General features: G+C 36.1%; 1 protein-coding gene across 1 annotated transcript; it reads left to right on the top strand.

Annotated features, from left to right (window-relative positions):
* The first annotated feature begins 207 nt into the window (after positions 1-207).
* LOC146136336 (multiple inositol polyphosphate phosphatase 1-like) lies at positions 208-8,244 on the top strand. The gene is made up of 7 exons (XM_083395560.1): positions 208-435; positions 1,114-1,262; positions 1,472-1,620; positions 3,904-4,133; positions 4,945-5,121; positions 5,538-5,755; positions 7,792-8,244. Exons 1-7 carry the CDS (start codon positions 219-221, stop codon positions 8,086-8,088), a joined length of 1,437 nt encoding a protein of 478 aa, XP_083251686.1. The 5' UTR covers positions 208-218; the 3' UTR covers positions 8,089-8,244.
* The last annotated feature ends 4,529 nt before the right edge of the window (positions 8,245-12,773 follow it).

The raw sequence follows: 12,773 nt of genomic DNA, 5'->3' as shown, positions 1-12,773 counted from the left end.
TACAATGAAATTAGGTATAATAGCACGCCCCTTAACTCGCAACAAAAATGTGGCGGGGTCATCAGGTATAGGGTGATTCTCCGTACGGAAGCGCTGTCAAGGTGGCCTGAAGATTTAGTTGTGGCACCAGTTTATTGCACAACTTTGTTATTGTCAACTTTTGATTGTTATTGAAAACTTTTTCTTTCCTTTATTTACACAGGGATCAAATAATTATTATGTTTCAGCTTATCTACTATCACTGTTATTTGCTTCGAACTATGGGTGCTAGGCAATATACAATTATAGGCCTGTTCGTTTTATGCAATATTTTTGCAACGCCCTGCAGCAGCTTTTGTTCCACGAATCGGGAGCCACGTCTTTTCCATAATGATCGAACTCTATACAAATATGTTGGAGGGAAACTACCATTGTTTGATCAAAGAGCCCCTCAAGGTAACGCTATAATTAAGCAATGGGATTACAGCAGTACATTATATTGAGAGGAAATAAAGGCAAAAAGTCCATATATTTAGTTTTTAAATGAGAGGTAATACATTTTTTAGTTTTTAGATTATAACGTACCTTCATAATCTACAAGCTGATTTCAAAAAGCAAAATGGTTTTATATTTGAAACAAATAATGCAGTCTACCGTTCATTTCTACAAAATAGCAAATTAGAGGTCTTTATGTAAACAGCTGCTTTTAAATGTAGACTCTGGTTACAGTGAGATATACCTTCGCTTAAACTGGAACACAACATATCTGTAAAAAAACACAAATAATACAAGTTAACAAACTAACGAAAGGTATGTAGATAAATATGTATTGTGCAATAAAACGCTGTGTACAAATCCCATTTTTAAAGTGTAATTGTCCATAGTTTGTACCGGGAGCCAGATGGGTTAAGCGAAATCACTTAAATAATAAAGAAATTTCACGCAAGCAAGGCTAGGCTAAAAACCTCTCACGTGTAGTGAGGCTCGACCTAATGACCTCGTCATACCAGGACCGTGAGAAATGTTTCATTTGTTTTTTGGTAATTCACCTTGTTTTATTAGACTTTTCTTTCAGAGAATTTTGTCCTTTCATGTTTGTAGTTAGGCCTCCTTATTCTTGCCAATTTTTAACAGATTGCCATCCGGTTCATATTTATTCTATGGTGAGACATGGAGCACGATATCCCGACTTAAAGGTTATCAGCGTTCTAGAAGAGCTACAGTCACTTACACAACAACTCGGCCAGGCTAGAACACCAACTTTGTGCAAGAAAGATCTAAAGGTGATAGTATACGTACTTAGGGTTTAATAGGAAACAGAAAAATCACTTTTAGCGATATTCTAAGTGAAGAAAATATCTTATAAAATAATAGTTCTAAAAAATTATTAGATTATCAATAATGAACTAAACAGCATTATTGGAATTAACGATGCACTTATAGGTTACGAAGATTTGTAAAATTGCTTGCATGTGAGTATTACATTCCACAGGCATTACGAAAGTGGAAAGTTTACGTCAACTCATCCAACGTAGCTCAAGAAAGTGCAATTGGAACTAAAGAAATTAACAAAATTGCTGCGAACTACAAGATATTATTTCCAGAATTGCTTGGGTCCAGAGTTCCTGTGGATAAATTTTGGTCAGTGTCCTTTTTCAGATTTTTAATTTTATAGATGTTTTTTTTAGTTTTAAAACCAATTGTGTATACGTTTTAATGTTTGTTTATTGTGTTCAAATAAAAACGTTGTTTATATTGACTACAGACGAAACATCCGACATGCCCTATATACTATTTCCAGTTTTATTGCTGTCACCTCAAACTTTGTATGAAAAATATTGCAACTCGGTTCGGTTGTGCTTTGGCGATTTAAAGGAATTATATATACCCCAAATGTGATAAACGTGTAACGTACAGCTATACATATTTGGTAAAGTACGAAATAATCCAACAGTTTGCGGCGCAATTACCTTTACAAAAAAAACCTCGTTACACAGGATCTGTGGACAGCGAGTCGAGAAACAACCGTGCTCCAATGCTTGCTACACCTCAATTTAACAATGTAGGGGATCTACGGTACAAACACATGTCATACCCGAACAAAAACTTTAATGTACAGCATTCCGAAGTCGCTTTTTACAAACGATAACGGCTTACGTATCAGTTCACCGAAAGCCATCGCAGACTAACCGACTCTGTCGATCGATGATGCAAGACAGGCTAGTAGCAAAACAAAACTGGCCTGCAATGAGGTTCGAACTAAAAAAAAAACAAGCGCCGGCTACACTAAAGCTTTTAATGTCCTACATTGATGTGAGTAAAGCCGGTACAAAGGGGCGTCTCAGTGATGTTTGGTTAAAGTTATCCGGCCTTGTAATCTTGTTATGGAATAGATGTTGTTCCTTATTGGCGAGACGACTTAAACATAATGTGCCACCATGCTCAGCGGACAGGATGCCTGCTAGAATCGAAAGTTCTTTGACTGGCGTTGGCGTAGGAAGCCAGTGACAATGCTCTGCAAGGTAGTCTGACATGAAATAGTCTACACGTCCTAACTATAAGAGTCCTCTCCTTACTCACTTCCCGCCAGCATGCTAAATCGCTAAATGCTAAATTATCAGCAAATGCTTTGTTTTGGCAACTGTGGCGGGCAGGTTACTGATCAGATGTAAAATGGGAGAGGAGCCAGATTGTTCCCTGAGACACGCCGGTCTCAAGGTGTCATAACCTGCTTTGACGGGAGCCGTTGTTGGTCTTTAGAACAAAGCTGCGATTATAGATATGTGCTTGTCCAGAAGCATACGGAGCAATTTGCAAGTGAGGGATCGTGCCAGCCTTAAAATCTTTCAACGCGAAACCGGTCTTCCTTTTTGCTTTAAATCTATCCTTAAATCTCAAATCTAGCCAGAGTAGGGCTGCGGAGTTGAACTCGTGACTCGGGACTCGAGTTAGACCACGTAAAACTACCCGAGTCCCGAGTCCGACCTGCGCATGCGCAGTACCAAATTTTAAAACTGGTATGGCAGCCAACTGGAAACTGTAAAGGTGGAATAGCATATGGTGGAACATTTTTTAACCATATGTATTGTGAGTGAATGAATTATACGACACCTCTATAAGTGGATTGCTGAATATCCATGTTATTTTAGTTACCTAAATTGGCGGAATGGGCTGTAGACTAGAGTCAGGGTCGGACTCGGGACTCGACTAAATCACACATTTGACCGGAGTCGGGACTCGGGTTTATTTTTTTAGCCGGAGTCGGACTTGGGTTATTTTTAACCGACTCCGCAGCCCTGAAAGAGAGTGACTTGATCCACAGCTAATCTGCTCACTCTTAATCATGAATGCCCCTGAGGAAATTGTTCGTAGAAACCGGAATCGACGCGGTCGGTACATTTGTTAAGCGCTTTTTGAGTTTTGCAGAGGACTTAGACCTGTAACAAAGAGGTCACGTGAAGGCTACATCGTTCACTCTTGTGCCAAGTAATACGGTCATTGCCAAGTCTTGGTATGATTGATTTATAAGAGTGCCGTGATTTTTCGAGTTTCGTAGTGTGCCGCAAGGTAAAATTGTAAAATAAGTTGGTATTTTTCGGTATGTTTTCCTTATTTTTTCTATACCGCCAGTTTATCTAATATACTTGTTTTATATCGCTTTTAATTATCACCAACAAATGAAAATTACTGTCATCCCAGGGATAATGTTGGACTAAATCAGATAAATTTGCTCATCTTTCTAAAAGGTACTTGACCGTAATAGAGAAGGATAATAAGCTTGGCTTGATATGAAAATCAACTGTTGACTGGCCGTATAGTAAAACTATTTAAAGTAAAATCAATTGGTAAAGCTGCATAAAATTAAGAGATCATTCATAGCTCAACCTACTTAAACAAAACTTTCAGTTCATCATTTTTTTATAGGTTTTCCAGTACCAATGTTACTCAAACCAAATCTTCATTAGAAACGTGGAAGAAGGCGATCCTTGATGTGCCATCTGATCCTACTCTTTCTCAAGAGAGGTTAGACGAAGCGATCGTCAGCATTCCACCTAAGCATGAGGATCCTGTTTATCAAAGAAACTGTGATAAATACAGGGAAAAAATTCTTAACAACGCATCTGCATCACCGATGTATAACGAATTTATGGCGGGTATGTTGGACGAACGGCAATAAGTGTTCGATGAAAGATACACACACACATGCATGTTCAGCAATTGTGATCTAGTCCTTGTGAAGCTACCAACGATTACGGCTTACGTATCGAAATTTGTCGATTAATGTTGCAAGGAAGGCAGGTTAGAAAAACAACTATATAGCCTGTAGTTAGGGTCGAACTCACGACCTCCGACCATACCTGGACCGTCGCTTTACCAACTGAGCATCAATGTGAAGTTGCTTATACTAACAAAATGCAGTTGGCGTTTTAAAATTGACTATGTCGTAGACGTAGATGCATTAGAATAGATAAAACTAATGGGAACATAAATAACGCCCCTATGTTGTTTCGCCAAAATGTTACTCACAGTTAATTTCAGACAGTTGAAAGTTGTCAAACAGCTAAACTCACTGCTTTTTGTGGGGCCTTTCAAGAGAGATCAGGATAGCTAATAGCAACCCCGCACTACTCCCAACTAGTGATCGAACTTCCGACACGTTGGGTTACATCAATAACCAACACGTCATATTAACTGGAAACACTACATTAGATTCTAAAGTCTTATACTTCCGAAGCGTTAGATATAAAGTTTGAAATTAAATAATTAGGCAACTGAAACTTAGTCCTACATCTTTCAGTCGTATATTTGTTAAGCATGGTTTTTAATATGTTGAGCTTATATGTATATATGTTTCATTTAAAATTTCCTAATTTTATCTGTCATTTAGCAGCTAAGCTAAAATAAAGTATAGTTGTTTATCGTCTTATCATGGTTGACTAATTTTGAAATAATATTTTGTTGAAGGTCCTTTGGTCCGCAAGGTTGGGGATAGGGTGGCCGCAAGATTAGGACTTGATCGATCCATGGTAACTCCGTCGTTTCTGAGAAAAATTTGGTTTTATGGGTGCAGCTATCAGCAACAAGTCCATGAGTTTAACGATTCTTACTGGTGCCTTCCATTTACAAATGAGGACTTTGAAGGCAAGTTTTTCAACTAGTGACGCCATTTAAATCAGGGGTTCTTAAACTTTTTTCACCGGACCCTTAAAAACTTTTTTTGCTTTGCATGGACCCCCGTAGGCAAGAAATTTTCCAAAATGACGTCATAAATTTACGTCACAATCAAATAGCCCGTCAGAAATATGATGATGATTTAAGTAAAATGGAGTCTAACATTCAGTGGTAAAACGTCTTATTTTTAATTAAACTATTTTTTTAATTTAATTACTTTTTAAATATACACTAATATTTCAATTTGGCCTTCAAGGACCCCCTAAAATTAGTTCACGGACCCCCAAGGGGTCCATGGACCCCAGTTTAAGAACCCCTGATTTAAATAGAGTGTATTTGACGAAATGTTGACTAAGTGTAATACTTGGACGTCTTTGTCGTTCCAGTATTGGAATACGCATTGGACTTGAAAAACTATGAGACGAAAGGATACGGGTCAAACCTAGCCTCTAAAAAGAACTGTTATGTGGCCAAGGACATCATTAGTTCCCTTGTTGAGGCTAAAAATGAGGATCGGGACGTAGGTGAATACTACTTCAGCAAAGCGCGAATATTGCACACTTCGAACATCGCAACACTGGCTTCAAGCTTTCGCTTTTACCAGGTAGGCTAATGTAAGTGCTTGTTTTACAGAATACGACTTTTGTTAATTGTGCTTATTAAACTCCTTACAAGGCCGGTTGAAAACTTTTATTTAGGAAGCGAACTATTTAAAGTAGCTACTAACAGGAAGTTCGACACTTTTTCGAATCAGGGTCAGTCGAAATATTTTTCAGTGAGTGAAAAGACTCAGTTTAACTCCAGTTGAAAGAAAGTTGTTTTAAAACCCGTGTAAAAAGTTGTAGTTCGTTAAAAAGTCTTATGACACACCTAAAACAGTTCATTCAGTAATAAAGATTATTATAAATCTACGACCTTAACAGTATTCAACTCATAAATAGTCTAAATTTCAAGAACAAATAGCAATCAAAACAAGGATATAATCTTCGAAACAGATATACTTAATGGTTCGGGTTCGTCTAGGACAGGGATTCCCAACTTTTTACCATCACGTATCACTTGAACGCTGCGTTATACCGTGCGTACCACTTCTTGCAGAACAACTAATTTGATCAAATCATATTTTAGCTTACAACTAGCATTATTCAACGCTATTTGTAGATTCCGCTATAAAACAGTAGATTATATCTATCAAGAGCAATCATTTGACATAATTAACGCCCACTGTCCCACAGCGTTGTACGGCTTTACAAAGCTGCTGTGGCGTGCTGTGCTCCTCGTCAACAACAATTGAGATCGTCAACAACAATTTGAGACCCCTGGTCTAGGAGCATTGAGCATACTTATAAAATTAGTTTAGAATTTCTTGAAACTCGCTAAATTGCAAAATCAATTTGGATTCGGTTGAGAATGGTTTTAACAGGTAGGAAAAAATCGGTTGTAGTTCGATTGGAGTAGGGACAAAAGGTTTTCCAAATCCTTCAGCTCGCTATTTCCGCCTCTCTGATGAAGCAAATTTGTTACATTTTATTTTACTTTTTACTTTTTACAACGTACGCTTTTTCTTATGAAAGAAAATGTTAACCAGGTGCATAGTGAAAGCCATATTTATTACCTTCAAGAAGTGTTTCACTTTTCTTAAGTATTGGATGTCCCCAATAGTTTCGTTTTTCTTTCCTGAGAAGCCAAGTCATTAATCTTTTCTTTAACAAAAGAAGCAGCCACAGCACTTTTTTCTTTTAGCAGTAACTTTTTTACCATCTTATAATATTGTAAGTCATACACGTCTGTAAAACTTAAAAGACAAAACACGGTATAAAACGTCGATCATTTGTGCAATATTGCTTAATTTGGCCTAAAGAAAACAAAAATTTGTTTGATCTGGTGAAACACGGATTAGCGACAGCTGTCAAGCTCACGAGGACAATTTGTCCACAACAATCTCACCTAATTAACATTTTTATGAAATAAATTGGGTTACATTCTATTAGTATATCGTTGTTCAACTTTCAACCAAACAAATTGGATGCAACGTTTAGCTTCTGTACAACACAAAGGGGGTAATCCCCTTCCTTAGTTCGCAAGCGCATAAATTTAGATCGCGTCCACACAGAACAATGCTGGCGTTTGTGCTGAGTGGATAGGCCTTTAGCATGATCTACTTTTTCGATAAGACTGGATTAATGGAAGGACTGGTAATCGCGTGGCGGATTTAAAATTTTGTGTTGAACTTAATTGACTTGAATATATACGCAAAACATAGAAAACAATGTATCAACAATCTAACAAATATAGTGAGCTTTGTAAAAATGCGGTTTAGTTCTAAATTTCGTCAAAGTTTAGTTTATGTTTTCTATCCGGAAGGAAATATGCCATGCTGGGCCGGGATAATTAACCCGTCGGGCGGCAAAGGTTAATATTTATACAACTGTAATTTTTAGTCTTTTAGCTCAAATAAACTTTCATGGAATTTATTTATGCTTTTCAAAATGTGTATATTATTATACATTTAATCGACAACTGTGTTATCTTATCTCAACAATGCATAACAGTTATATATATAGGCCTACCCAAGTATAAAACTATATAGGTAGGCTAAAACCAGAAAAAAAGTTGGCTATTTTTAACTTGAACTTGTAGGTTGATGAGCCGTTGAACGCAAACAACTTTGAAAGTCGGCGCAACCGACAATTCCGCTTCAGCAAGATGATCCCCACCGGAGGTCACCTCATGTTTGTGCTTTACCGATGTGGCCAGCAGACAAATAACAACAACTATAAAGTCCAAGTGTTCTGGAACGAACGTATTGTGCATATTCCACATTGTGGGGAACATCCCTACTGGCTGTGTAGTTTAGATCAGCTGCTCGAAATTTATCCCGAATTTGTCACTGGGTCGTCTAATGAATGCGATCAAGAAGAGATTTGCCGCTTGTAACTCATGAGTGGTATTACCTTAAGAAAAATATATTCTTGACATAATATGTCAACTATAATCGATCAGTCGCAACTGCTTTGAGTTTTACTTCGTTGGCATCAGTTTATTCTTTTCTCTCCTTCATAATGTCATGTGTAATCGCTATGGAAATCATAAGCATTTTATATTTAAATTGTTAACTAAATAAAATTTGAACCACAGTTAAATAAGCCACAGTTTGCAATGAATTGTTTAGAGATGACATCACAGAGTTAGATCCTACTATAGCGTTACAAAGTAAGGAAAATAATGTTAAGTCATGAAGAAGTTACTTTAAAATCACCGCAGTTATACGTATTGTTTTACGTTTTAGGTTAGAAAGCTATTACTTGCAATACAAAAGCTAAGTATTACAAGGTGTTGTCGATTAACGCAAAGGGAAAATACTCCAATATGTTGTTTACCAAAGCTTTTATTTTTTGTTTGCCAAACCTTTCTTTTTTAGAATTTTTTGTTTTTTAATTTTTTAGATTTTCACCCTTTTGGCAAATACTAACAAGAAACATAATTTGGATTCTCTACGAAACAAAATACCATATATGAAGATCTAGTTGTCGGAAACCTTTTTAGCTAAGGGAGCCATCTAACCCAAATATTCTTGGTTATATTTTCATGAGAGCCATATAATACTTGTTTAACATCTAGTTATAGATTGGCAAAAACTAGTAAATTCAGCAGGGCTTATTTTGCATGCTATGCAACAAAAATAAATTAGCTTAGTTTGCGCAACTTTATTTACGAAGTTCCGTTGAAAAAAATAAGGCCTTTTGGATATTAAGAATTTCTTCAAACGGGATAACTGTTTCGAAAAATAAACAGGATTCGCGCGAAGCGCCGAAAATTTGCTATTATGTAGTTAAAACAAGAAATATACAGTAAAGTTAGGAAAGCGGCCGGTCATGGTCGCGTGCAGTTTTGTTTATTTTTCTGCAAGCTAGATTCTTTCATCAAAAGAGCCATATGGCGTCACAAAAAGAGCCATATATGACTCTCGAGCAATAGCTTCCCGACCCCTGATCTAGTCCATCGTCTAAAATTAATGATTTTTGTTCCTTCGTTTCTATTTTGTTCAATTGTTAAATAAGCAGAATGTGTTTTACGCTGATAGCAAGTTGTCCAAAAAAAACCATGAATGCACGAACAATTTGAACATACCGTCGTTTTTGTATTTTATATTTTAAAGGAACCGTAATCCTACCTTTTTTAACGGAGAATTGGCCTGTTTAGTGAAGCAAAATTTATGTACATATCTCGTCGAAGAAAGAAATTCTAGACCAGGGTTGGGCAAACTGCGGCTCTCGGACATGTTTTTTTAAGCTCTTCTAGTTGAATCGTAAAATTTTAAAAAACTGTAAAGGCTACCAAGAGTACCCTCTATGGACGTTTCTCTCTTTGTTTTCTTTATTTAAGCCAGCATTTCGTTTATGACGTAACACTAGACATAGAGTCCGAACAGTTATAGTTAACAAAAGATTGGTATTAATAAATATTTTGCGTGTTATTTAGCTATTACTGTTATTATTGCGTTGATTATTACCGTTTTGTATTTTCTGCAAATGGCTCTTTCATTGAATACATTTGCCCACCCCTGTTCTAGACAATTAGAGAAAACGTACGAGCCATACCTGGTCTCCCCTAAAGTTGACTGTGGCAAGTGAATCAAATTAAAATGATAAATTTGAAAAACGCTTTGCAATAGTTTTAATAAATAACGCCTTTTGGAAACATTAGAAAGCTACCAAAGTGTTTTGTTTTATCAACCAAAACGTTACGCTTTCCACATTCGGTTAATTATATTCGGCTCCACGCTTGCCAAAGGTTCTAGCGTTATTTAGGACTAAAAATAAAATAAAAAGTTTGTTCTACAAAGTAAGCACAATTGCTGCTCGTTTTAATTATACAAACGAAAGGTAGACATAATGTCCTCAAGTCTTAAAAATATTGTACTAACGGCAGACTCTTTTCATTTTCATTTGGTCACCTTTCGCACATCGCTATTAACTAGGCTTGCCATACGTCCCGGTTTAGCCGGGACAGTCCCGGTTTGAAGGCCTTGTACCGGTGTCCCGGCCGGTTAACCAATTTGTCCCGGATTTTCAATTTGAGATTTACAAACAAAATTTATAAAATGTAAAAACTTTGAGTTAGCCATTTTAGTCTTTCTCAAAACTATGTAATACTTTTTACTTTTTATTTTTGGTTGGTAAGGCTTGCCAAGCTGCCTTTTTACCATAAATTAATTATTTTTCAGCGGCTGTTAAGAAATCATTTTCTGGGGGTAAGGTTGCTGGGGCTAGCTTATTTTTTGTGTGTGGTGAGTAAACATTTTTTTCTCACGTATGACGCAGTTTGGTGCCGGTATTATTTGCTTGAATATTACGCAAGTCTAAACAAATATGCTGTTACAAAGTTTAACGTTAGTTAGTAATTCTGGATCGATAAATGTCGCGGGTTACAGCATTACAAATCAAATTAAAGTCATAACATACTGATTGCCCTAATAGAAATAAGTTTTAATGTTTCCAACTTAAGACTTATATGTTTAAAAACTTCTTGATGTCTGTTATCGCGAAAAATGTAGGTAGAGTTCGCAAAATTTCGCATTTAATGCGGCGGTTTTAATAGCAAACAGTTTTCCGTTTCAAACGAGGTTTTATTTAATAAATATAAATCGCTCTTCTGGGCGTAAGGTTTTACTTACGTTGGACGCAATATTGTACAGGGATTACGTATTGAAGTAGCTTTAAAATTGCTTTTTGGTTACATACTTTATTGCATTGTACAAAAAAACTGTGTAAAGATAGTAATTTAATCTCACAAGACGCAGAATTGAATTTGTTTCTTTAAAAATTGCTTTTTGGCTACATACTTTGTTGCATTGTATAAAAAAAACTTTAATAGCAATTATCTGCGTGGACTAGGTATATATTGCCTTTATTAAAATTAATTAGATTTAGGTTTAAGAACTTCTTGAAGTACGCATTAATGCGGCAGTTTTAATCATAATCAATTTTCAGTTTCAAACGAGATTTTACTTACGTTGAACGAAGTATGGTACAGGGATTACGCGTTTGCTGAATATCACGCAATGCGAACAATGGCTGTCACAACTTAGGTTTTACGTTAGTGAGTGGTTTCCTATTGATATATGTCACTAGTTTTCGTTACGTAAAATATGTTTGACGTGCTTAGCCGTTGGGTATTGAGTCGTTTCATTTTAAGTAAGCGCACATTATTAGCAATTTTAATTTGCGAAGACGAACAATTAGATGTTTCACAGTCACGCAGATAAATGCGATAATTTATAACACGGCATGCGATTAAATGCTGCTTCCACACAGGTTAAAGAATGTGACTCCATTTCAAGCCAGGATACTACGCTATTCTCGTAACATTACTTTTTAGTAATATGATAAATTACTTTTTTAGATCATCGGCAATAACACGCGGCTCAAGCAAATGAAGCAGAGTACATCATAATGTGTAATAGTTTTAAGAGGCCATCTTGATGGAATCTTACATTTTGTTTAACCTATGCTTGATAATGATTTGGTCCGGGGAATGCGCATTTGTTATGGACACAGCGCCTTTGCCAATGTACGGCCTAATATTGTTGCTGCTTTCACAAGGGTAGCATCCTACTTTAATTATAGAAAGTATTTACCCGACTCATTTTATACACAATACAGGGCATTACTTTTGGTTGCGATTTAAATTACTTAGACAAACCACCCATAATGAGGCCCTAAAAAATACCCCCTGAAAAAATATAAAACAACCGCAACCCCGTTAAGTTAATTAGTTGCATTAAATCATTTTGTATTAGGTCAACATTAAGTTTATTTGCAGCTTTTAATATGCGTCCCGGATTTACGTTTCCAAAAAATGGTAGGCCTACTATGTAGAATGATAATGTTTAGCAATATTATATTTATTTAACAGTATAGTATAACTTTGACAATTACAACAAATAAAACCAAATTTAAATTTATACCATGTGATACAAATTTTAATTTTGATATATATTAATTTTCGAAAGTGCAATAGAGTGCCATTTTTAAATACGGCGCGTGCCATATTAGACACGCGTTGTAGTTTCGGTAACCAATGGCTTAAAGCTAGTCACGTTTTACACAATTACGTATGATTTAAAAACTTAGAGCTAAATACCTTTTACACAATTTTTATGATTTTAAAACTAATCGATACAAAATGTTTCAACATGTTTTTTTTTCATTAGGTGCCCACCTTACATGAAAAATGTGGAACATTTGATGTCCAACCTGCCACTTATTGCACTTAGTACGCGTCGAAACCGTAAACCGCGATTACGAAACTGGAACATGAAATATATTTAGTGCTTTGTGTAATCCCCAACCAACGGATAATAAAATAAGGTCGATATTACTTATGTGACAGTCTAGTAGCGAAGACGCCCTGAAGGCAAAATTGTTTTCACATAGACCCAAAGGGAAAAAATACAGCGAGAGAAAAATGGATTTAAAAAATTCAAACGCTCGTTGCAGTGATTTTAATTCAAATAGAAATACTTTCTAGCTTCAAAAAGAAATCTACCTTCATAACGACACAGAATAATATCAGAGGCAAAAAGCAAATTGCAGTTTTAGTATTTAAAAAACAGAAAA

This window comes from Ascidiella aspersa, chromosome 8 (assembly GCF_963924565.1).
Source record: "Ascidiella aspersa chromosome 8, kaAscAspe10.2, whole genome shotgun sequence".
In the NCBI taxonomy this organism is placed as follows: domain Eukaryota; kingdom Metazoa; phylum Chordata; class Ascidiacea; order Phlebobranchia; family Ascidiidae; genus Ascidiella; species Ascidiella aspersa.
The sequence above is the reverse complement of the archived record's forward strand: the minus strand, read 5'-3'. Positions and strand labels throughout refer to the sequence as shown.

Coding starts and splice junctions, on each gene's coding strand:
- LOC146136336 (XM_083395560.1), top strand. CDS start 219: ATGTTTCAGCTTATCTACTATCACTGTTATTTGCTTCGAACTATGGGT. Junction 436..1,113: donor TGATCAAAGAGCCCCTCAAG/GTAACGCTATAA, acceptor AATTTTTAACAG/ATTGCCATCCGGTTCATATT. Junction 1,263..1,471: donor TGTGCAAGAAAGATCTAAAG/GTGATAGTATAC, acceptor TACATTCCACAG/GCATTACGAAAGTGGAAAGT.